Consider the following 27355-nt stretch of genomic DNA (forward strand, 5'->3'; position numbering starts at 1 on the left):
CCATCAGGTACTGGAAGGCCATTCTAAAATGTATATGGGAAGAGAAAGGCCATAGAACAGCCAAACCAATTTTTTTTTAAGTGGGTGAAATCATCCTTCCCAATGTCAAGACTTACAATAATCAAGTAGTAATCAAGATAGTGTCTTACTGGTGGAATAATAGACACACAGATCAATGAAACAGAATAGAGAACTCAGAAATATATCCACACGAATATGCCCAAGTAATTTTTAACAAAGGAACAAAAGCAATTCAAAAGGGATAGCCTTTTCAATAGTGCTGGAGCAATTGGACATCCATAAGTTAAAAAATGAATCTCCTCCCTTAGTTCACACCTTAAAAACTAATTCAAAATGTATCATGGACTTAAATGTAAAAAGTAAAACAACAAAAATTTTAGGGAAGAACATAGGAAAAAATCTTTGGGATCTAGGTCTAGGCAAAGAGTTCTTAAACTTGACAGCAAAAGCACAATCTTTAAAAGGAAAAATTCATAAACTAGATGGAGAGAAAATATTTCCAAACCACATATTCAATGAAGTACTTACATCTAGAATATATAAAGAATATTAAAAACTTGACATTAAAAAAACATAAAAATGTTTTTTTAAAAACATTTTTAAATGTTTGCAGCAGCTTTACTTATAATAGCTCACCACACACACATACAAAATTTTTTTTAGCCCTTCAAAGTATGAATGCTTAAACAAACCATTCCATCTATACCATGAAATGTTATTCAGTAATAAAAAGCAACAAACTATTGATATATGCAACAATTTGGGTGAACCTCAATGAAATCAGGCTGAGTGAAAAAAAAATCTCAAAAGATACATATTACATTATTACATTATAAAGCATTGGTGAAATAACATAATTATAGAGGAGAAAAAATTAGTAGTTGCCAGGCCTTAGGGATGGTGAGGGAAAGGATGGGTGTTGCTTCTCAGGGCTATCAGAGGGAGCAAATCTGGATAAACTGTAAGGATTTTACCAGCGCCAATTTCTTGGTCTTGATTTTGAATCACAGTTGTGTAACATGTTAACATTGAGAGAGGCAGGGGAAGAGTGCACGAAGCTTCCCTGTACATTACTTTGCAACCTCCTGTGAATCTGTAATTATTTCAAGGCAGAAAAAAAGATTTTTTAATAGATAATATAGCCAGTACATTATAGTATGGAGCAGCGGGGGGGTGAGGCCTTATCCTGAGGGGCACCAGTTCACCTGACTGACAGGGAGTCCAAGGGCTCCCTCAATGAACCAAGATGAATGAACCAAAGTATCTGGTTTCTTCTCACTTATCCACTTTTTGTTTCTGCGAGGGTGGAAGCCATATTGAACTGATCTCCTTACAGGGCCTTAATTACCTCGGGACAGCTGTTAGGAGGGAGGGAGAGGATTTTTTTCTGAATAGCTATTAATAACTACCATTAAATTATGAAAGATTAATAAAAATTTACAAATTATGTAATTTTCAAAGGCTGTAAAATTATATTAAAAATGATGAAAAAATCCTAGAATAACAGAGAAGTCTTTTCAAAAATAAATTGGCATTGGAGATTGATTCAAGGTGGCAGAGTAGAAGGACGTGTGCTCACTCCCTCTTGCAAGATCACTGGAATCACAACTAACTGCTGAACAATCATTGACAGGAAGACACTGGAACTCACCAAAAAAGGTACCCCACATCCAAAGACAAAGGAGAAGCCACAGTGAGATGGTAGGACAGGCACAATCACAATAAAATCAAATCCCATACCTGCTGGGTGGGTGACTCACAAACTGGAGAACAATTATACCACAGAATTCCACCCACTAAAATGAAGGTTCTGAGCCCCACGTCAGGCCTCCCAACCTGGGGCTCTGGCAATGGGAGGAGGAATTCCCAGAGAATCAGACTTTGAAGGCTAGCAGGACTTTGACAGGACTGGGTAAAACAGAGACTCCACTCTTGGAGGGCAAACACAAAGTAGTGTGAGGTCAGAACCCAGGGGTAAGGAGCAGTGACCCCATAGACACTGAACCAGACCTACCTGCTAGTGTTGGAGAGTCTCCTGCAAAGGTGGGGGTGGCTGTGGCTCACTTTGGGGACAAGGACACTGGCAACAGAAGTTCTGGGAAGTACTCCTTGGTGTGAGCTCTCCCGGAGTCTGCCATTAGCCTCACCAAAGAACCTGTAGCCTCCAGTGTTGGATCACCTCAGGCCAAACGACCAACATGGAGGGAATTCAGCCCCACCCATCAGCAGAAATGTGGATTCAAGTTTTACTGAGTTCTGCCCAACAGAGCAACACCCAGCTCTACCCATCACCAGTCCCTCCCATCAGTAAGCTTGCACAAGCCTCTTAGACAGCCTCATCCACGAGAGGGCAGAGAGCAGAAGCAAGAAGAACTACAATACTGCAGCCTGTGGAATGAAAACCACATTCACACAAAGATAGACAATATGAAAAGGCAGAGGGCTAAGTACCAGATGAAAGAACAATATAAAACCCCAGAAAAATAGTTAAAGGAAGTAGAGATAGGCAACCTTCAGAAAAAGAATTCAGAATAATGAGAGTGAAGATCACTGGAATCACAACTAACTGCTGAACAATCATCAATAATGAGATCAATAATGAGAGTGAAGATCCAAGACCTCAGAAAAAGAATGGAGGCAAAGAGTGAGAAGATGCAAGAAATGTTTAACAAAGACCTAGAAGAATTAAAGAACAAACACCTAGAAGAGTTAAAGAATAAACAAATGGAGATGAGCAATACAATAACTGAAATGAAAAATACACTAGAAGGAATCAATAGCAGAATAAATGAGGCAGAGGAATGGATAAGTGACCTGGAAGACAAAAAGGTGGAATTCACTGCTGCAGAGAGGAATAAAGAAAAAAGAATGAAAAGAAATGAAGACAGCCTAAGAGACCTCTGGGACAACAATACATGCACCAAAATTCACATTATAGGGGTCCCAGAAGGAGAAGAGAGAGAGAAAGGACCCGAGAAAATATATGAAGAGATTATAGTCAAAAACTTCCCTAACATGGGAAAGTAAAGAGCCACCCAAGTCCAGGAAGCACAGAGAGTCCCAGGCAGGATACATCCAAGGAGAAACATGCCAAGACACACAGTAATCAAACTGACAGAAATTAAAGACAAAGAAAAATTGTTAAAAGCAACAAGGGAAAAAGGACAAATAACATACAAGGGAACTCCCATAAGGTTAACAGCTGATTTCTCAGCAGAAACTCTACACGCCAGAAGGGAGTTGCACAATATATTTAAAGTGATGAAAGGGAAGAACTTACAACCAAGATTACTTTACCCAGCAAGGATCTAATTCAGATTCGACAAAGAAATCAAAAGCTTTACAGACAAGCACCACCAAACTAGCTATACAACAAATGCTAAAGGACCTTCTCTAAGTGAGAAACACAACAGAAGAAAAGGACCTAGAAAAACAAACCCAAAACAATTAAGAAAATGGTAATAGGAACATACATATAAATAATTACCTTAAATGTGAATGGATTAAATGCTCCAACCAAAACACATAGGCTCACTGAATGGATACACAAACAAGACCCATATATATGCTATCTACAAGAGACCCACTTCAGACCTAGGGACACATACAAACTGAAAGTGAGGGGATGGAAAAAATATTCCATGCAAATGGATATCAAAAGGAAGCTGGAGCAGCAATACTCATATCAGATAAAATAGACTTTAAAATAAAGAATGGGACTTCCCTGGTGGCACAGTCATTAAGAATCCACCTGCCAATGAGGGGACATGGGTTCAAGCTCTGCTCCAGGAAGATCCCACATGTCGCAAAGCAACTAAGCCCATGTGCCACAACTACTGAGCCTGCACTCTAGAGCCCGTGAGCCACAACTACTGAGCCAGTGTGCCATAACTCATGAACACTGTGCCCCTAGAGCCCTTGCTCTGCAACAAGAGAAGTCACCACAATGACAGGCCCGTGCATGGCAATGAAGAGTAGCACCCACGCACTGCAACTACAGAAAGCCTGTGCACAGCAACGAAGACCCAAGGCAGCCAAAAATAAACAAATTAAAAAATAAAACAAAATAAAATAAAGAATGCTACAAGAGACAAGGAAGGACACTAGATAATGATCAAGGAATTAATCAAAGGAGAAGATGTAACAATTATATATGCATTCAACACAGTACCACCTCAATCCATAAGGCAAATGCTAACAGCTATAAAAGAGGAAATTGACAGTAACACAATGATAGTGGAGGACTTTAAAATCTGAATTACACCAATGGACAGATCATCCAGGCAGAAAATTAATAAGGAAACACAACCTTTAAATGACACAATAATAAAAATCAGATCAGAACAAAATGAATAATAAATGAAGGAAACAATAGCAAAGATCAATAAAAGTAAAAGATGGTTCTTTGAGAAGATAAACAAAATTGATAAACCATAAGCCAGACTCATCAAGAAAAAAAGGGAGAAGGCTCAAATCAATAGAATTAGAAATGAAAAAGAAGTAAAAACTGACACTGCAGAAATACAAAGGATCATGAGAGATTACTACAAACAACTATATGCCAATAATATAGACAACCTGGAAGAAACTGACAAATTCTTAGAAATGCACAACCTTCTGAGACTGAACCAGGAAGAAATAGAAAATATGAACAGACCAATCACAAGCACTGAAATTGAAACTGTGATTAAAAATCTTCCAAGAAACAAGAGCCCAGGACCAGATGGCATCACAGGTGAATTCTATCAAACATTGAGAGAAGAGCTAACACCTATCCTTCTCAAACTCTTCCAAAATATAGCAGAGGGAGGAACACTCCGAAACTCATTCTACGAGGCCACCATCACCTTGATATCAAAACCAGACAAGGATGTCACAACGAAAGAAAACTACAGGCCAGTATCACTGATGAACATAGATGCAAAAATCCTCAGCAAAATACTTGCAAACAAAATCCAACAGCACATTAAAAGGATTATACACCATCATCAAGTGGGGTTTATCCCAGGAATGCAATGATTCTTCAATATATGCAAATCAATCAATGTGATACACCATATTAACAAACTGAAGGAGGGAAACCATATGATCATCTCAACAGATGCAGAGAAAGCTTTTGACAAAATTCAACACCCATTTATGATAAAAACCCTCCAGAAAGTAGGCATAGAGGGAATTTTCCTCAACATGATAAAGGACATATATGACAAACCCACAGCCAACATCATCCAAAATGGTGAAAAACTGAAACCATTTCCACTAAGATCAGGAATAAGACAAGGTTACACACTCTCACCACTCTTATTCAACATAATTTTGGAAGTTTTAGCCACAGCAATCAGAGAAGAAAAAGAAATAAAAGGAATCCAAATCGGAAAAGAAGAAGTAAAGCTGTCACTGTTTGCAGATGACATGATACTATACATAGAGAATCCTAAAGATGCTGCCAGAAGACTACTAGAGCTAATCAATGAATTTGGTAAAGTAGCAGGATAGAAAATTAATGCACAGAAATCTCTTGCATTCCTACACTAATGATGAAAAATCTGAAAGTGAAATCAAGAAAACACTCCCATTTACCATTGTAACAAAAAGAATGAAATAGCTAGGAATAAACCTGCCTAAGGAGACAAAAGACCTGTATTCAGAAAATTATAAGATGCTGCTGATAGAAATTAAAGATGATACAAATAGATGGAGAGATATACCATGTTCTTGAATTGGAAGAATCAACATTGTGAAAATGACCCTACTACCCAAAGCAATCTACAGATTCAATGCAATCACTGTCAAACTACCACTGGCATTTTTCACAGCACTAGAACAAAAAATTTCACAATTTGTATGGGAACACAAAAGACCCCGAATAGCCAAAGCAATCTTGAGAAGAAAAATGGAGCTGGAGAAATCAGGCTCCCTGACTTCAGACTATACTACAAAGCTACAGTAATCAAGACAGTATGGTACTGGCACAAAAACAGAAAGATGGATCAATGGAACAGGAGGGAAAGCCCAGAGATAAACCCACGCATATATGGTCAACTTATCTTTGATAAAGGAGGCAAGAATATACAGTAGAAAAAAGACAGCCTCTTCAACAAGTGGTACTGGGAAAACTAGACAGGTACATGTAAAAGAATGAAATTAGAGCACTCTCTAACACCATACACAAAAATAAACTCAAAACGGATTAAAGACCTAAATGTAAGGCCAGAAACTATAAAACTCTTAGAGGGAAACATAGGCAGAACACCCTATGACGTAAATCACAGCAAGATCCTTTTTGACCCACCTCCTAGAGAAATGGAAATAAAAACAAAAATAAACAAATGGGACCTAATGAAACTTCAAGGCTTTTGCACAGCAAAGGAAACCATAAACAGGACCAAAAGACAGCCCTCAGAATGGGAGAAAATTTTTGCAAATGAAGCAATGGACAAAGGATTAATCTCCAAAATTTACAAGCAGCTCATGCAGCTCAATATCAAAAAGCAAACAATCCAATCCAAAAATGGGCAGAAGACCTAAATAGACATATCTCCAAAGAAGATATACAGATTGCCAACAAACACATGAAAGAATGCTCAACATAATTAATCATTAGAGAACTGCAAATCAAAACTACAATGAGATATCATCTCACACTGGTCAGAATGGCCATCATCAAAAAATCTACAAACAATAAATGCTGGAGAGGGTGTGGAGAAAAGGGAACCCTCCTGCACTGCTGGTGAGAATGTAAATTGATAACAGCCACTATGGAGAACAGTATGGAGGTTCCTTAAAAAACTACAAATAGAAGTACCATATGACCCAGCAATCCCACTACTGGGCATATACCCTGAGAAAACCATAATTCAAAAATAATCATGTACCAAAATGTTCATTGCAGCTCTATTTACAACAGCCAGGACATGGAAGTAACCTAAGTGTCCATTAAGAGATGAATGGATAAAGAAGATGTGGCACATATATACAATGGAATATTACTCAGCCATAAAAAGAAACGAAATTGAGTTATTTGTGGTGAGGTGGATGGACCTAGACTCTGTCATACAGAGCGAAGTCAGAAAGAGAAAAACAAATACCATATGCTAACACATATATATGGAATCTAAGAAAAAACAATGGTCATGAAGAGCCTAGGGGTAAGATGGGAATAAAGACACAGACCTACTAGAGCATGGACTTGAGGATATGGGGAGGGGGAGGGGTAGGCTGTGACGAGGTGAGAGAGTGGCATGGACATATATACACTACCAAGCATAAAGTTGATAGCTAGTGGGAAGCAGCCACCTAGCACAGGGAGATCAGCTAGGTGGTTTGTGACTGCCTAGTTGGGTGGGATAGGGAGGATGGGGGGGAGGGAGACGCAGGAGGGAAGAGATATGGGGACATGTGTATATATATAACTGATTCACTTTGCTATAAAGCAGAAACTAACACACTATTGTAAAGCAATTACACTCCAATAAAGATTTAAAAAAAAAGAAAGGTTATGAAGAACCTAGGGGCAAGACAGGAGTAAAGACATAGACCTACTAGAGAATGGAATTGAGGATATGGGGAGGGGGAAGAATAAGCTCTGACAAAGAAAGAGAGAGGCATGGACATATATACACTACCAAACATAAGGTAGATAGCTAGTGGGAAGCAGCTGCATAACACAGGGAGATCAGCTCGGTGCTTTGTGACCACCTAGAGGGGTGGGATAGGGAGGGTGGGAGGGAGCAAGATGCAAGAGGGAAGAGATATGGGAACATATGTATAACTGATTCACTTTGTTATAAAACAGAAACTAACACACCATTGTAAAGCAATTACACTCCAATAAATATTTTTTTAAAAAAGGAAAAGAAAAGAATACAAGATGACAAATTCAAATAAGTAAATATAAATAAACTCAAAATGGATTAAAGACCTAAATGTAAGCTTGGACATTACAAATCTCTTAGAGGAAAACATAGGAAGAACACTCTTTGACATAAATCACAGCAAGATCTTTTTGACCCACCTCCTAGAGTAATGGAAATAAAAACAGAAATAAACAAATGGGACCTAATGAAACTTAAAAGCTTTTGCACAGCAAAGGAAGCTATAAACAAGACAAAAAGACAAACCTCAGAACGGGAGAAAATATTTGCAAACGAATCAACGGACAAAGGATTAGTCTCCAAAATATATAAACAGCTCATGCAGTTCAATATTAAAAGAACAAACAACCCAATCAAAAAATGGGCAGAAGACCTAAATAGACATTTCTCCAAAGAAGACATACAGATGGCTAAGAAGCACATGAAAAGCTGCTCAACATCACTAATTATTAGAGAAATGCAAATCAAAACTACAGTAAAGTATCACCTTACCCCAGTTAGAATGGGCATCATGAGACAATCTACAAAATACAAATGCTGGAGAGGGTGTGGGGAAAAGGGAATCCTCCAGCACTGTTGGTGGGAATGTAAATTGATACAGCCACTATGGAGAACAGTATGGAGGTTCCTTAAAAAACTGAAAATAGAATTACCATATGACCCAGCAAGCAATCCCACTACTGGGCATATACCCAGAGAAAACCATAATTCAAAAAGACACATGCACTCCAATGTTCATTGCAGCACTACTTACAATAGCCAGGTCATGGAAGCAACCTAAATGCCCACCGACAAATGAATGGATAAAGAAGATGTGGTACATATATACAATGGAATATTACTCAGCCATAAAAAGGAATGAAACTGGGTCATTTGTAGAGACATGGAAGGACCTAGAGACTGTCATATAGAGTGAAGTAAGGCAGAAAGAGAAAAACATATATCATATATTAACGTGTGTGTGTGGAATCTACAAAAATGGTACATTTGAACCAGTTTGCAAGATAGAAATAGAGACACAGATGTAGAGAACAAACATATGGACACCAGAGGGGGAAAGCGGGGGGCAGTGGTGGTGGGATAAATTGAGAGATTGGGATTGAGATATATACACTAATATGTATAAAACAGGTAACTAATAAGAACCTGCTGTTTTAAAAAATACAATAAAATAAAATTCAAAAATAAATAAATAAATTGGCACTGGACTGTATTTTTTTAATTATTAGTGACTGTGATTAATTAAAGCACACTGAATCTATTATATCCATAAGTTCAAAATGATATTCAAAAAAATCTAAGAGGGCTTCCCTGGTGGCGCAGTGGTTAAGAGTCCACCTGCCGATGCAGGGGACACGGGTTCGTGCCCCGGTCCGGGAGGATCTCACATGCCACGGAGCAGCTGGGCCCGTGAGCCATGGCCGCTGAGCCTGCACGTCCAGAGCATGTGCTCCGCAACGGGAGAGGCCACAACAGTGAGAGGCCCACGTACCGCAAAAAAAAAAAAAAAAAAAATCTAAGAGACACAAAATAACTCAGTGGATACCACTGTAAGTTGCTAAGGCAGCTATTCACTACTATGAAAATCATTAATAAAAGAAAATTAATCTTGTGTCTCTGGCATGAAGTGTGTTTCACAATAAGGAAATTGGGTGGGAGAAAGTTCTTCAATACAGAATGAATCATTTATAAATGCAGAATGAAGGACAGAAAGTTTACTGTAAATGCTAATGAAACCACTGAGTCAGGCAATGGTCCCTGGTGGGTATTAAAGCCATTAAGAGCAAAGGTAGCAGCAGGGAGCATGACAACAAACAGGCTGGGCTGCTACCACCTAAACTCACTGGGCAATCTCAGCATCCCTGAAAGGAGGACACCCAGATTCCTTCTCCTCAATACAACTCAAACTCCCAGCACACCTGTGAAGCATATGGGCCCCAAAATTTAACCTGAAGGCTTCAGATCTAAATTGTAGTCTGTCAGAGATAGAGGGACTAGAGTAACAATCCAGGGTGCAGGATATTCTACAGAAAAACAGAATAGGATTTTTCAACCAGATGGTGGTGCAGTGAAGACCTCAAGCCTAAGGCAGCCATCATTAGAAGGGCCTTTAGAAGAGCCTGCTCCAGGGTTGGCCTTGGCTGACATCTGAGTACCTGGCTTTTGAAATGTTTCCTGTGTTACCAAGTGATAAGGTTGCTCTGTAGGCCTGGAGTACTGCATTCTGCTGTACGAGTATGCCTAAACTGTTGGTATAAAAATGTGACTTTTTGTGAACATCTGCCTTACTTCTGGGACTTTGGTGGGCTGAGGGTGCCTATGTGACAAGCCCCCAGCAACAGCCTTGGGCTCTGAATCTCAAGCATCCTGCCCTTGGCAGAAACACTGCCACAGAGGGAGGAGTGTGCTCTCTGTGGCCTCTCAGGGAGAAAACTGCTCAACGACCTGCTCCTGGACCCCTCTGGACTCTGATGGATCACAGAGTGTGTGTGTGGCCATAGGAATTCTGAAACAATGATAATATTGATTGAAAAGAAAATAGAGAAAGAATGGAGAGAATAGAGCTGCCCCAGAATAAAAGAGACATTAAGAGAAAGAGCAACTAAACCAGTGAGTGGACATTGCTGGACAGCTAGGGGCTCAACTTGCTGGAGCCAGGCAGACCAGACAGCCGCAGGGGACTTCAGGAACTATCCTGGTGACTCCTCCCTCAGCTCACCTCCTTGAAGTTCCACAGCACTTCTCATACCTCGGGAAGAAACACCTCTTCACAGTCACATCCTCTCCTGACCCTCCAGGCTCAGCCCACTGGAGCCAACATTCCCATCAACACGTTGTTGTAAATCTGGTTTCACAATCAAACCAATGATGGACCTGCCCAGCCCAGGCAGTGTCTGTACTTTGTTCCATGCTATTGAAAGTATAGCCACACTTAAAGTTTCCCAGAAAAATTGAATTTATGGGACATGAGATCACTTGTGAAAAGGCTCATTAGCTGAGTTGATAAGCATAAAAGATAATAATCCTTCCCCACATGTAGCCCAAGGTCTCCCAGGTCCCCATCAGGCACACAATCCTATGAAACAGCTAGGGGGCATTTTAACATGCCCATCTTACAAAAGAAGACCCTGAGTCTCAGAGAGGTCCAACGTTTGTCCCCTCAGGATCACACTTCGTGTGAGCAGCAAAGTGAGGGTGAGAAAATCACATGCATATTCAGTTTTCTCAATAAACTGTTGCTGGTGCCTGGCAAAACTTATCTTGCATATGTCAATTGCCAAGATTCAGCAGATATTGCAGTACAGAGCAATTTTCTACCTAGAATGAGGGAAATGTCACTTTTTAGGAAAGACACTATTTCAGTTTGACTAAGATGCAAGACTGAGCCCATCCCTAAGCACCCAACAAGTAAGTGTTAAAATACACTTGTGGGCGCACAGATAAACGCAGGAGAGCAGGCATGCAAGTTACCTCAAATATAATCAGCACGTAGACCCCAGCAAGAATGACCGCAGCCACGGTCACTTGTGCTTCAACGCTTGTGCGGAGGTATTGATAAGCCATCAAAAGAGGAACAACCTGGGTCTGCTGGAGGGAGGCTCGAACGCTGATGGAAACAGGGTCTCTGCAGAATGAAGCAAAGATCTTACCACTGATAAGGGAAACAGACCAGCCATCCACCATTAGTGCTGCTCCCTCGGTGTCTTTCCCAACACGTCATCCATGGCCATAACCAGAGCCTGAACTGATCTCAGAGTGACTCACACGATGCCTGACCTGGCAGATGAGGAGCCCTGAGCACAGGCAAGCTGTGTGAGATGCATGCACAGCCTCCCCGTGGCCAGGCCCCTCTGACATAGCTACTCAGCCCCCATCAGGCAGCGCCTTCGTTGCTGCAGCTGCCACTCCAACAATGAACAGTGAGCAGGGAAGTTCACAGTGGTTAGCCATTTAATTTTCCCTCTTCCTCCTTATCACATATCTGATTGCTTTACCTGCTAACAAATAGCACAGCCGACTATTCTCACATGTGAGAGATTTGGAAAAGGATGTGCAACCTGAGAACAGGTAGACAGGTTGTCACCAGTGGTGTGAAAGCACCAGGAACAAGAAGCATGTAAGTCATCGACAGCATGTGGCATGGTGAAACTAAAGCACTTTCTAAAATTTCAGTAACTGTTCTGAGCTGAATTGTGTCCCTTCAATATGTGGACTTCCTAACCCCACTTCAGAATGTGACTGTATTTGGAGATAAGATCTTTACAAAGATGATTAAGTCAAAAATAGTGACACCAATATGACTGGTGTCCTTATAAGAAAAGGAGTTTGGGGCACAGACATGCACAGAGGAACAAGCACGTGAGGACACAGGGGGAAGATGGTGTCTACACAGCAAGGAGAGGGACCTCAGGAGAGACACACCCTGTTGACAACTTGAGGAAATAAATTTCTACTGTTTAAACCACCCGTCTGTGGTATTTGTTATAGCAGGCCTAGCAAACTCATACAGTAACCAAGAGTACAGACTTAATACGGAGTGGCATTAAAGAAAAAAAGAATCCTAAGATTTTCTAGAATTCCCCATTGCATAGCTTCATGATATTAATGAATTTAAAGCATCAGCTATAAAACACCATTTGCTTCCAAATGGGCCCTGTAATCAATCCTCTTACTTCCTGATATATGTGGTTTTGACGCCCGGCCACAGCCTCATGTTCACTGTCTACACAAGAGGAGCATCTCGTCCAAGCCCGTAACTAGCCTGGCTATTCATAACTGGAGTCCCAAGGGTCACACTTCTCTAGGTGAGTGTGTCCCAGAGGGGCTTCCCCAAGACCTCAGTCACCAAGACCCACCTGCTCAGAACCTCAAAGGTCCTGCTCAGCACCGTGCGCTCACTTCTGCTTGGATTTAAAAACACCGTCCAGTTATGAGTGACCTGTAAAAGTCAAAGCATGAAATCCTGGTAAGGCTTTGAACCTGGACCATCACCTGGGGTCCCACGCTGTTCAGTGTAGGTCCTCGTTTAGAATAAGAAAAGGAGAAAGAGAAGAGCATGAAGCCTTTTCGCACGGAGACACTAGAGATGGCCAGGTGGTGTGCAGCTGGAAATGTCCACAACTAGAGGGCTGTGTTTAAGAAAAATATGGAAGTACAAATACAGAATTCATGTACAAAGACACAAAGATATAGAAGTAAATACAATACATTAAGAGAAAAGGAAATCATTGCACATTACTGGAGACTTGGAGTCTTCTAAACCCACTGAGGCAACTGACGAGAAAGGCTTGTTTAGAACTGCTTCCTGTTTGCAAACTGAAGGCAGGAAACTCTCCACACCCAGGTCACAGGAGCCTGTGGGAGGGAGGGCCAGAGGATGAGCTGCCTTTGCTGCGGGCCAAAGTGCCTGTACGTTCTTGTCAGGAGCAGAGAAATGGAGAAGCCAGCTGAGAGGGGCCAGATGTGTGCAGAGATGGAGGTGTACCCAGGCAGAGGCAGGCAGCCTGACTAAGGTTGCCAGGGAACTTTCAATGGGAGGACAGGAGTCTTGCCGCCCACAAATCATAAAGAAAATTGAAAATAGGAACTTTGAAATCGGTCAAAGCATGAATGAGAGATCAAAAGTTCTCTTAAACACTTCCGTGCTTGGAAAGAGTGTATCAGAAAAAAATCCTTCAGTAAAGATCTCCTGTGTTGTGTTTCTGGAGCAGGCAACTACGTCAGCAGGCTGCAAAAGGTCATGCCCTCCTCCACACAAGGTCACAAAAGGAGCCAACAGCAGATGAAATGTGCCTACCTCGTCTTTACTGAGGAGCCAGTGAGCTGTGGGCTGCAAACAGGGAAGCCAAGTTTATGTCCTAAGACCACAGCCAGAGCCACCGGTTTAGAACATCGGTGCAACATCAGCCATTGCCCAAGAAACCGCAGCCTTCTTCATAATGAGACATTGGCTCTGGGGACACTTCTCTGCATGGCAGAAAAATGTGATGGGGCAGTAACCCACCATTACTCCAGTGACACTCCATTTTGGATGACACAGCCTTGTGTACCAGCAGGGTTTCCTTCTATTAGTTATAATAAGGAAAACCCATGAACTATGGATACGACTTCATATAGAAGTCATCATGATAATCCAGGGGAGTCACTGAGGCCAGGACTTGGGGCACAAGTCAGGATGCACAGAGAGGGGCCAGGCCTTGTCTGGGCTCTGGGACATGGTGACAACGCCACTGCTGGCTCTCCTAGCCTTCACAGGATGTGAACTGAAGGCTTTGGCTTAGACGCTGAGCACAAGGTCCTATTGCTATAGAAGCAGAAGCTCGAGGAAACCAGACACAGTCTTAGCCAAGTGTCCACAAACTCAAGGGGACCGTGGTATTGGAGTACCTCATGGTACAGAAGGAAACATTATATATTTGAAGGCTCAGGTTTAACTGCACTTTCAAATATATAATGTTTCCCTGAATTGCCCAGTAAAATCACTCTAAATTAAAAAAAAAAAACCTCAAAAGCCTGACTTTACTGAAATGGTGAGAGTTTTATAACTGTCTTAGAGAAAAGAGAATTTCAAAGACAAAGCAAAAGATAAGGGCTTGCCTAATAATGGTGTCATTGCCTTATGGCTCCCATCAAATCAATTAGAGAGGAAACTCAGTTTATAAAGAGGTGAAATGAGTTTTTACAATTCCTTTCAAATAACTTATGAGTGTAACCTGCTGTGGCCGCCACTGCCTGGAGCCTGGAGCATTAGCCTGGGTCACCTCCACCACCACGTGCTCTTCTCTCCCGAGATGACTTGGACCACTGGCCACCAGAGCCCCTGCCAGGTCCACTTGGAGCAGCATGGAGTCTGCATGGCTGCTGAGGTTCACAGCTGGGGGGCTGTCAAGGTGAACTACAAAGCAAGGAGGAGAGGCCTGGAGGGTCCCCCCCCAACCTTTCCCACCTTCCCAGGGAACACCCATCTTGGAAAGTGCACAAGGAAATGTATGTCCAGGCCGTCCCTTCCACCTGTGCCACTGCCCTGACTGCTCCTACCTCTTCAGCCCCTCACCCCTGACATGCACAACTGGTTTTGCTTTGTTTAATTGTGTTTTGGATCCTCTGGTTTAACATTTAGGTGGTGTCTCCCATCCTACTATCATCTCTGCTTCTACTCTTTGCAGCCAGCATAAAACGCCTGCCCCAGTTCCTGGACTCATGATGAGCAGTAGACAGATGGAAAGAGGCCGAGAAATTCCAACTGTCTGGGGCACTGAAGGTTACCATGGCAACTACAAACCACAACCCAGCCAACCTCTAACTAGATTTACACGACTCCCCCCACCCCAAAACTAAGGCCCATAAAAGTTAAGGTGTGATCATCTCCAAGCTTAAAACTTTACCTCAGTGCTATGGACTGAATGTCCATGTCCCCTATATTCATATGTTGAAGCCCTGAGCACCTGTGTGGCTATACTTGGAGATGGGGCCTCTAAGGAAGTAACTGAGGTTAAATGAGGTCATAGGGTGAGGCCCAGATCTGATAGGATTAGTGTCCTTGTAAGAAGAGATACGAGAGAGCTCTCACTCTCTCTACATACACACTCATAAACACACACACACACATGCACACACACACACACACACACAGGAAAGGAAAGACCCTGTGAAGACATAGAAGGAAGGTGACCATCTGCAAGCCAGAAAGAGAGCCCTCATTAGAAATCAAATCAGCCCACCCTGACCTTGGATGTCCAGCCTCCAGAACTGTGAGAAATAAATGTCTGTTTATTTATAAGCCACCCAGGCTGTGGTATTCTGTTATGGCAGCTGAGGCCTACAAAAAGGCAAGAGAGCCCAGAGTATAAGAAACCAAGCAATCATCAAACTCAGATGACACAGCCAAGGAAAGAACCAATGAACTTAAAGATAGGTCAAGAGGAACCACCCAAGCCAAAACACAAGAGGGTGGGGGCAAGGAACAGAACAGAGTATCCAAGAGCCACAGGAAGCCGGGCCTTAACTAAAATGCACTGTTTGGCTGCTGTCACACTTCCATGGGGAACCTCACCACCACCCACCCAATCGCAGTCTCACTAGTGCCCCTCCCCTTCTGTTCTGAAGCCTCATCTTTCACCAAACGTCCTGGAGGAACAAAACACACACAGGGAGGAACGGTAATTGCTTAGGCTGTGACCTTGGGCAACTGTCATGGTAGTTTTCGGGTCTCTTCACTTTGTGACTCAACCATGGGCGACTGTCCATCTAAGTACAGGTTTGGATACAGTAGCTTTCCAGCGGTGACACAGCCAGCAACTGCCAGAACTTTCCTTCATCTGGATACAGGCTAAATAAAATCTGTAACAATCAGAAACATTTAATGATACATTTGTGGTGTGAGAGCAATAGGATTTAAGTAACTTTGATAAGAGCTGAAAATACGGGTATGATAAAGGTGCTGCTTGATGTATCCAAAATTCACCAGCTTACTCTAAATAGCTTTTCTGAGATATTAAAAGATAAAATTCTGATCCATTATACTATTTTCTGCTACAATGGGCCTTGATTATTGATATTTGCCAATTTTAAGGATTAAATGCCCAGCCATAAAATTAAATCATCAGAGGAGGGTAAACATGGTTTTCCCATACTGGAGAGTAGGAAATACAACCCATATGATGGTGGGAGCACATGCTTGTGGAATTTGCAGAGTATCTTATACTTCATCAGAAAGTAAAAGTGATGATGAGATAACAGATTACAGAAGTTCAAAACAAATTCCTCAAATTCTGTTTTGGATTGTGTCCACAAATCACCAAAATTTCAATTACCAGAAGAAGGATGAAGACTAGACACAGAGCTCAGGTCAGCTCTCAGGGGTCAGGGGAGACTTGGGCCACCCATACCTCCTCCTTGGATGTCCCAGTACACCCACCCACCAGGCTATGCTAAGCAGCGGGGGTTTCAGAACCACACAACTGTGTGAATAGGAAGTAGAAAGGCAAACTGGTAGCCAAAAAAGTAAACTCATGAAGTTTTCAGAGTTCAATGCAATTTTTTTTTGTTCTGTGCTTAGATTTCCTTTCTCTGTGCCACTGCTCTCCTCCCATGTGGATTATTAAAGAATGCCTCTACTCATTTCAATTCAGCCAGTATTGACTTCATGCTCCCTTGCTGTCTGAAATGCAACATTGTTCCCTATATGTCACACTGAGAAGAGGAGACTCTTGTCATGTACAATCCTGCACACACATAGAGTCCCAACCCTCATGCCCACACACACAGATAATAAAGACCATGTATTCACAGCTATACATGGTCACATACACGGCTGCCAGTCACAAAGGGCAGCCAGCATGGCTGTCACCACAGGCTGCCTACAGAGAAAAGCCACAGCCACACCAGTCCTGGAGTCCACAAGGCACAGGTATGGAAACACCACTCACCCACCCCTTCCTTGCTTACAATCTCATACCCTGTCACAGCGGCACATACAAACCACCTACTGGTGTCTCCCAAAACTGGCCCACACAAACTATCCTATGCCAATGCTAAAAATAGGTAGCTATTAACTCTAACAATAAGTCCGTAGGCACACACACAACCTCAAAATGCTCACAGACAGAAAAAGACCCACAGAGGCATGCACACACACAAACACACAGCCAGGCACTTGGTACCTCACACCTTTGTGCACACACACAGACACACAGGCAGACATGGGGGCCTCACACCCACATGCACACACGCAAATGGGGGGCCTCACACTCACTCATTCAGCAAATATATTTTGAGTGCATACAATGTGATCTCAGCTAGGGCTACATCAGGGCACACACCACACAAATGCTGGCAGTGAAACTCGTGACCCCTCAAGCCAGAGGGAACACTTAGATCACCTCTAGGGCCCTGGCTCTGCAGCCCTCCCTGGGGATGTATGGGCAAGTAAAATCAGAGCAGCCTCCAGGGAAGGGGCAAACATAGAACTTCACTCTCTCCCAGACAGGGTGGGCCAGCTGGGAGCCATCCCAAAGGGGCACTGAGACATTCCTGGGTGCACCCATGATTGCTAGACATGTCCCAACACAACTAAAGAGTGTTTACTGCTTGTGGCTGAAAAGAGAATTTGGTAAGCCGCTTAAGGTGGGAATTGAGACCTGCAGGTAAGCTAACTGCCTTCCACAGAGCAAAGCCAGGTCCTCAGGGCTTCCATTGTATGACTGGGGACAACAACAGAGGAGCATTGCTAAGGGCAGGCCTCCCTAGCCACCCCCAGGCTGCCATTCCACACACCCTCAGTAACTCCTCCAAAGAAATGTGTGAGCCCCACACCTCAGGTTCCCTGCTACCCAGCACAATGCACCCGGGGGCTCTGCTGAGCAGACAGCAGAGCTCAGGGTGCCATGGTACTCACAGAGCACAACACCACAAAGACAAATAAGCCCGTGACTTTCAGCCACTGCACACAGCACCTGCAAGAGAAAAGACAGGCCCCAGGTCACACTGACAGCAGTCCTGCTTGCATGTGCCCCAAACTGTCAAACCTCAGATGCCTGCTGAAGCCTTGGGTAATGTTTATCTCAAAGCACATGTGTGAAATTCTTCCCATAACATGGTATGAAAGAGGATACTGCTGAGGACAACAGCAGATCGGTGGAGGTTATAGAGGGGAACAAACTTAACCCTGAGTGTCTGAACACTGCTTCTTATCAGAGATGATGAAGATCAAGATTTGAGCCTCTTCACTAGCCTTTTAAAGGCTCTAGTTTCCTGGAAACAAGCTTCATCTCAGCTCTCAGATTCATATTTATCAATTATTTTCCCCTAAGTTTTCTGGAAGGTAGGCATATGGATTTGATCATCAAATAAACATCGACTGAGACATAACCAAACAATTCAAGAAAGAAATTGCAATGCTATAACCAGTTGTACCAGCAGAGTCCTTTAAGAATTCCTTAGGAGATAATTCAATAGACATTCAGGCCCTCTTAGGACTCATGATGGCTCCCTGGCTCAGTCATCATTACACACTTCTTAATTGTAGCCATCAGGTCCTTGGCAAATGTGGGCCTGGCAGCCACTCCAGGCTTATCTCTGCTCCTGTCACCTCCCCAGGGTCCACCAGATCCTACCTCCTGAAGACACAATCACTGCCTAGTGCTGGGGGTGCTCTCCCCTGGCCACTCCTCAAGAGCAAGCCCTGGGGTATTTGTGCTCTGGCCCTGCAAAAGGAAGGGTGCTGGTACACAGCCTGTGCTTGACACATGTTTGTAGAACAAAGGAATAAAGTCTATATAGGGATATCTTTTTCAAAACCTTTCTGATCCTTTCAAAATGGTAAAACCTTCTTTTGCATTCTCTCAGATTTAATGAATTTGATGAGTAATATTTCACCCTTCCAAATCATGATCAATAGCTCCTATTCAAATAGGAATCAAAAAACATTTCCTTTTAAAGCAGGAAGCATTAATTTAACTATTTTTAATACTTTTTTTTGAAACATCTATTAGAGTATAATTGCTTTACAATGGTGTGTCAGTTTCTGCTTTATAACAAAGTGAATCAGCCATACATATACACACATCCCCACATCTCCTCCCTCCTGCATCTCCCTCCCTCCCACCCCCCCATCCCACCCCTCTAGGTGGTCAAAAAGCACTAAGCTGATCTCTCTGTGCTATGTGGCTGCTTCCCACTAGCTATCTATTTTACGTTTGGTAGTGTATATATGTCCATGTCACTCTCTCACTTTGTCCCAGCTTACCCTTCCCCCTCCCCGTATCCTCAAGTCCATTCTCTAGTAGGTCTGCGTCTTTATTCCTGTCTTGGCCCAGTTGAACTATTTTAAATACTAATTTCTTTCTACATAACTGACATATACAGCAGAGCTGACCATCCAAAATAATTTTTACAAGTTTCTTCAACAAACATGTGTAGTACTTTCTAGACATGTTAAAAAGAATGGCATTAAGTCTTTCAGTTAAGTGGCAAGTTTGAGGCAACTATTTTATGAATCGTAGAAGATAAAACAACCACTGAATGTAAAGGCTTAAATGTACTTAGTTCTATTTTCCATGGTATGGGACATTTGAGGAAGCTTGCATCCTCTGGAGTTGTGAGGCAGCCAGCTGGAGAAGGGTGTTAACAGTGTCAGCGCTTACCATCATGGTGATCTATGGGGCCAGGTCCCTGTTCACACACTTTCACATTATTCAAATAATTTTATAGCACATTAGTCGGCCAATATTTGTCACACCTATGAGAAGAGGTAAGACCAGTCAAGGTGAAGAAACACATGGCTGGGAGGCATGGTGGGAAAAGACATCTCCACGGTCAAGCACTGGTGGGGGACCTGGGGTCACATTCCTCCCCCCACCCCTTTGCTCCTCTCACAACCTGCATGACCTCAGGCAAAATCCTTACCCTCTCTGAAGTACCTCACCTACCTCTCAGGATTGCCTGAAAGATCAGTAGGACAACTGAGAGTGGGCCTCTCTAGGTAAAGACGGATACACTTTGGGAGGCAGGTAGGTACACTTCTAATCAGCTCTTCAAACAGCTTCAGAAAAGCTGGGCCCCCTAATGTAGAGAAATAATAACACTAATATTTGATAGCTTCATGGTGTCTTCTCACCTATCCATGGGTTTTCACATAGACCATTTTAGTGGAAGCCCACAGAAGGCTGTGGAGCGAGGGGAATGCCAGGCAACAAGGAGACAGCTGCACGGACATGCCCAGCCCTGCTGGTTCCTCAGCTACCTCAGAGCAGATACATAATGGGGACCTTGGTGGTCCTGGTATTGTGTCCCTGGAAATGCCACTTTCAAATGTGTGGCTCACAGCAGAACCCCTCCTTCAAGTAAATGTTCACGCAGAAGCCTCAACAGACAAACAAGGGAGAGATCTCTCCTGCTCCGACCCGCGTGGGGGGTGCTGCAAAATTCCCTCAGATCCCCAGCGCATGTGTGTCCTCCGCCCTCCTACGCGTGCACGGAGGACTCGGCCTCTCTCGACCCCACCTGCAGCTGCATCACCCCTAAAAACCCTCTTTCTCCTTCCTGTGCAGAACCCTTCTAATAACGTGCTTCATCACTGAATACAAATGATAATATCACCTTCTAAAACACCACGGGGACTACTTCATCCACAAAGCCTCATGGGCTTGAAGACCCCAGCCACACAACAGAAAGGACAGGTGTGTAGGGCGTTCATCATTTAGGTCTGTAATTGGGTTTTCTTGTAGCCTTAAAGGCTCCATGCTGGTTTGAATGCCGCTTTATCTGTCTTCTAGGGCCTGGAGGAAAGGAAGATTACCTTCCAGGAAAGTGCCACCTAGCCTTCTTCCTCACCTCCACCCTGTCCTCAGGAACGATGTCGCGTGGGCAATACCCGCACCGCACCCCACTCCCCAGCCCAGTCCCAGGTGGGCGGCGTGCACTGTGCGACCAACACCCTGTGCCAGTGCTGGCACTCCAAGTCTTCCTACCTCAACTTGGAAAGACGGTGGAACCCGATGTGAGCGCTGTCCAGAAGCTCCCCCTTCTCTGAGGAGGCGGATCCAGAGGAACCTACCAACTCTCTGCTCAGCAGGGATCCGCCCTCCCACTCAGCTGAGCTGTTCTTCCAAGATTCTTCAGCATTGATGAACTCTGGGTGGCAAACGGGCACACACCGTGACCTGGAAATCGAGGCTTTGTGGTTATTTTCACAGAAATAGTAGCATCTCCAAAGCAACACTTCATCTCAGGGGTAAGCGTGAAATGTATAATCAATACTTGTTTTTCAAAGGACCATCGATATTGTAGTACTGTCAGACTGGTGGGAATGGGTCTTTCTTGACGTTACAGACCCTGGACTGGAGGGAAATCATCTGGGGTCACACAGTCTTCAAAATAAATTGTGGACCTTCAAGAAACATCAGCTTGTTCTGAGTTTGGAACTTTCCAGTACAGCTTTTTCTGGCTCAGACCAGCTCCAGCTCATTTCAGTTTTTGCTTTCTCTTTGACTGTGCTGGAGTTCTCAATACCTGGTCCTGTTATACTCATCCTGAAGCACAGTGAGTGGTGTAAGCCTTTTCTCCTCTTTGTAGGTATATATCTGTAATGGAGCTGCAGGGGAGATGGCCTAACTAGCTTTCCCACCCAACATCTACATGAGCATGAGCAGGAGTGGGGGACATCAGTACTGGACTAGATGGGCCCAAGAATGGGACCTATATCTAGAAGGATGAATCAAGGGGTATCATAAAATTTATCAAAATTACATGTGGATATATCCATTTAATTTTGGTTGAATCCCTGAACAACTGAACAACTCATTCAGTACAGATTGTCAGTCAGCACTTGACTCTAGTAAGGCTGCACCAAGCCCAGAATTTTCCTGTGGAAATACATGGAATACTTGTGGGGTGGCAATATTGACACAAGAGCCACAATCTATTATGTTATGCCTCTCAATCTATGCCTTTCGAACCCAGTTAGCTCAACAGGACATTGTCATTCTCCTGAACTCTTATCACTGCTTTAGGACTGGTTCACAACAAGAAAAAGGAACTTCAAACTTACAGGAAATAGAGTTTTCTTTTAAATCATACATTTTTCAACTTCATAACTATTGACATTTGAGCCAGATAATTCTTTGTTGTGGAGAGATGTCCTGTGCAATGCAGGATGTTTAGCAGCATCCCTGTCCTCTACCCTAAATGCCAGTAGTGCCCCTCCCCCATTGGTGACAGCAAAAAATGTCTCCTGACAGTGCCAACCTCAACCCTGGTTGAGAAGCCCTGGCCTGGCAAGATGGCCTTTCCCAGCTGTGTGCATGCATGAGTGTGTACATGTGCTATTCAATCATTGCAGGGTTATGCTCAAGGTTACTTGGCAATTCATAAGGCACAGAATACAACCACTAGAATCATGAACACACATTGAATCGACAAGGATCTAGCAGAGACCATACATGTCAGATAAAAATTCATATCTCAGGAAGAAATTCTCCAGCATAAGTGCAAAGGATAATGCTCGGAGATTTCTTAATTTTATAAGAAAGAAAGAAAAAAAAACACCTCACCCTTTCTCTTGTGAGAAATTCCTCAGCAAAGGTGTGTTTTCTGTAAAGCAGGGGTCTTTAGAACTGCAGCTGAAGAACTGGGGGAAAGGAGGGTGAGACCTGAAAAACACAGTGAAAGAAAGGGATCACCAACACAAAATGATGACTGTGCTCACTGATGGTTGTGGCTAGATTCAAGAACGTTTATCTGTTGATGGACACTTAGGTGCTGTAGCACATATATACAATGGAATATTACTCAGCCATAAAGAGGAATGAAACTGAGTTATTTGTAGTGAGGTGGATGGACCTAGAGTCTGTCATACAGAGTGAAGTAAGTCAGAAAGAGAAAACAAATACTGTATGCTAACACATATATATGGAATCTAAGAAAAGAAAAAAAGAAGGTCATGAAGAACCTAGGGGTAAGACAGGAATAAAGACACAGACCTACTAGATCATGGACTTGAGGATATGGGAAGGGGGAAGGGTAGGCTGTGACAAAGTGAGAGAGTGGCATGGACATATATACACTACCAATTGTAAAGTGGATAGCTAGTGGGAAGCAGCCACGTAGCACAGGGAGATCAGCTAAGTGGTTTGTGACCGCATAGAGGGGTGGAAAAGGGAGGGTGAGAGGGAGGGAGATGCAGGAGGGAAGAGATATGGAAACATATGGAAACATGTGTATATGTATAACTGATTCACTTTGCTATAAAGCAGAAACTAACACACCATTGTAAAGCAATTATACTCCAATAAGGATGTTGAAAAAGATGTAGATCTTTTAGAATGTGTTTGAACTTATATGACTCTCCATCTAAAGCAAATAGATATAGTTGTGGGTTAACATACTTGAAAACCAGAGTAACTACAAATCAAAAACATAGAATGGATTCACAAAAACCCAAAAGAAAGGAACTCAAGTGTAATACAAAAGAAAATCATCAAACCACAACAAGAAAAATAATAAGAAATGAACAAAGAAGAACTGCAAAAACAACTGTAAAATACGGAATAAAATGGTAATAAGTACTTGCCTATCAATAATTACTAAATGTCAATGGACTAAATGTGCTGATCAAAAGACATAGGGTGGCTGATTGAATAACAAAGCAAGACCCTTCAATACATTGCCTACAAGAGACTCACTTCAGTGAGAAAAACACACAGACTGAAAGTGAAGGGATGGAAAAAGATATTTCATGCAGATCAAAATGACAAGAAAAAAGGGGTAGCAATATCCATATCAGACAAAATAGACTTTAAAACAAAGGTTATAATGAAAGACAAAGAAGGACATTAAATAATGATGAAAGGATCAATATAAGAAGAGGATACAATACTTATTAACATATACACAACCAATACAGGAGCACCTAAATATATAAAGCAAATACTAACAAACTTAAAGGGAGAAATTGAAAATAATACAAAAATAGCAAGAGACTTTAACACCCCCACTGACATCAATGGACAGATCAACCAGACAAAAAAATCAATAAGGCATCAGAGGTCCTAAATGACAGAATAGACCAGTTGAATGCAATGAACATTTACAGGTGACTACATCCCCCCAAAATGCAGAATATACACTTTTCAAGGAAATTTCTCTAGGACAGACTACATACTAGGTCACAAAAAAAGACTCATCTATTTAGGAAGATAGCAATAATATCAAGCATGTTTGTCGACCACAACAGTATGAAACTAGAGATGAACAACAGAAAGAAAAAGAGAAAACAGTGGAGACTAAATAACATGCTACTAAAAAACCAATGGGTCAATGATAAAATCAAAGTGGAAATCAGAAAATACCTCAAGACAAATGAAAATGAAAACACAACTTCCCAAAAGCTATGGGATACAGCAAAAGCAGTTCTATAAGGGAAATTCATAGTGATACTGGCGTTCCTTGACATAAAAGAAAAATCTCAAATGAACAAATTAACCTACCAAATACTTAACCTACCAAATAAAAGAAAAAGAAGAACAAAGCACAAAGTCAGCAAAAGGAAGGAAATATAGAGATCAGAGAGGAAATAAATAAAATAGAGATTTTAAGAAAACAATATAAAAGATCAATAAAACCAAGAGCTGGTTTTCTAAAAAGATGAACAAAATTGACAAATCTCACCAAGGCTCACCAAGAAGAAAAGCAAGGACCCAAATAAACAAAATTAGAATTAAAGAGGAGAAATAACAACCAATACTACAGATATACAAATAATTATGAGAATACTATGAACAGTTATATACCAACAAATTGGACAACCTAGAAGAAATGAACAAATTTCTAGAAACATACAGACTGCTAAGACTGAGTGAAGAAGAAACAGAAATTTTGAAGAGACTGATCACTAGAAGTGAAATAGAATCTGTAATTTAAAAACAATAAACTGCCTGTGAACAAAAGACCAAGACTGGAAAGATTCACTGAGAAACTTTACCAAACATATAAAGAATATATACCTATCCTTCTCAAACCATTCCAAAAGATTGAAGAGAAAGGAACACTGCAAAATTCATTTTATTAGGCCACCATTTTCCTGATATAAAAACCACACAAGGACACTATGAAGAAAAATTACAAGCCAATATAGATGCAAAATTCCTCAACAAAATATTAGCAAATAAATCCAACAATACATAAGAAGGATCATAGACCATGACCAAGTTGGATTGGTTTGGTTCCAGGGTTACAAGGATGGTTCACTGTTCACTGTATGCATATCAATGTGATACAGCACATTAACAAAAGGAAAGACAAAAACCACATGATCATATCAATAGACTCAGAAAAAGCATTTGACATAATTCAACACCCATTCATGATAAAAACACTCATCAGGTTTTAAAGAGTCCTTTAAGATACACCACCTGCATGTCACCTCAGCTTCACCTCTAGATTTTCTTTAACTCCCTTTACCCAAATCTACTCTTCAAACTTTCAGAAATACTTTTACTTCTTGTAACAGGCTTCCACCCTTGTCTAGGGCGTTTATATATATAATATGCTTTCTTTCAACATTGTTTGTATAGCATGTCTTCTTCCTACAGATCTCACAACCTTTCCACATCATCCAGGAGAAATTAAGAGGTCCCTGTTTTGTGTACTCCCTGAGGATCCTCATGCCCATGTTGCCTGCAATGCATTTTAACTGCTTCTTTGAATACTCCCTTAGCCGGTGCAGAGGGGCTGGCATGTTGGTCAGGATATATCACCCAGCAAAGAAAAATCCAAGATACCAGTCAGATTTTTACCACAATTGTCTAGTTCAGAACACTGGACCACAAGAGAGCTCCACGTCCCATGGAATATCAGTCAGCAAGAGCTCTCCCAGAGATCTCCATCTCAATGCTAAGACCCAGCTCCACCCAATGATCAGCAAGCTCCAGTGCTGGAAACCCCATGACAAACAACTAGCAAGACAGGAACACAAGCCCACCCATTTGCAAAGAGTCTGCCTAAAATCATACGAAGTTCACAGACACCCCCCAAAAACACCACCAGATGCGATTCTGCCCACCAGAAAGAAAAGATCCAGCCTCATCTGCCAGAGAACAGGCACCAGTCCCCTCCACCAGGAAGCCTACACAAGCAACTGAACCAATCTTACCCACTGGGGGCAGACACCAAAAACAATGGGAACTACGAACCGAGAGCCCGCGAAAAGGAGACCACAAACAAAGTAAGTTAAGCCAATAAGAAGACAGACAAATACACAGCAGATGAAGGAGCAAGATAAAAACCCACCAGACCAAACAAATGAAGAGGAAATAGGCAGGCTACCTAAAAAAGAATTCAGAGCACTGATAGTAAAGATGACCCAAAATCTTGAACATAGAATGGAGAAAATAGAGGAAACGTTTAACAAGGACCTAGAAGAACTAAAGAGCAAACAAACAATGATAAACAACACAATAAATGGAATTTAAAATTCTCTAGAAGGAATCAATAGCAGGATAACTGAGGCAGAAGAACAGACAAGTAACCCAGAAGATAAAATAGGGGAAATAACTAGTGCAGAGGAGAAAAAAAGAAAAATCAAAAGAATTAAGGACAATCACACAGACCTCTGGGACAACATTAAACACACCAGTATCTGAATTATAGGGGTCCCAGAAGAAGAGAAAAAGAAAGGGACTGAGAAAATATTGGAAAAGATTATAGTTGAAAACTTCCCTAATATGAGAAAGGATATAGTCAATCAAGTCCAGGAAGCACAGAGTTCCATAAAGGATAAATCCAAGAAGAAACATGACAAGAAACATATTAATCAAACTATCAAAAATTAAATACAAAGAAAAAATATTAAAAGCAGCAAGAGAAAAGCAACAAATAACATACAGGGAATCCCCATAAGGTTAACAGCTGATCGTTCAGCAGTCATTCTGCAATCCAGAAGGGAGTGTAAGGATCTATTTAAA

The 27355-nt window shown here is 42.1% G+C and overlaps 1 protein-coding gene across 3 annotated transcripts in view; it reads right to left on the bottom strand.

Annotated features, from left to right (window-relative positions):
- OCA2 (OCA2 melanosomal transmembrane protein) overlaps window positions 1–27355 on the bottom strand; it is a 271619-nt gene that overhangs the window by 200083 nt on the left and 44181 nt on the right. For all 3 annotated transcript variants that reach the window (XM_029225950.1, XM_029225951.1, XM_029225952.1), the window contains exons 3-9: window positions 22946–23044; window positions 21365–21556; window positions 18292–18349; window positions 16163–16235; window positions 14609–14769; window positions 12752–12834; window positions 11367–11520 (exon numbers count right to left, since the gene is read on the bottom strand). In XM_029225950.1, coding sequence (XP_029081783.1) covers window positions 11367–11520; window positions 12752–12834; window positions 14609–14769; window positions 16163–16235; window positions 18292–18349; window positions 21365–21556; window positions 22946–23044 — 820 coding nt within the window. The remainder of the gene's footprint in view (window positions 1–11366; window positions 11521–12751; window positions 12835–14608; window positions 14770–16162; window positions 16236–18291; window positions 18350–21364; window positions 21557–22945; window positions 23045–27355) is intronic.

Source organism: Monodon monoceros, unplaced genomic scaffold, assembly GCF_005190385.1.
Source record: "Monodon monoceros isolate NGI ecotype Baffin Bay Population unplaced genomic scaffold, NGI_Narwhal_1 Super_Scaffold_16, whole genome shotgun sequence".
Lineage (NCBI taxonomy): Eukaryota > Metazoa > Chordata > Mammalia > Artiodactyla > Monodontidae > Monodon > Monodon monoceros.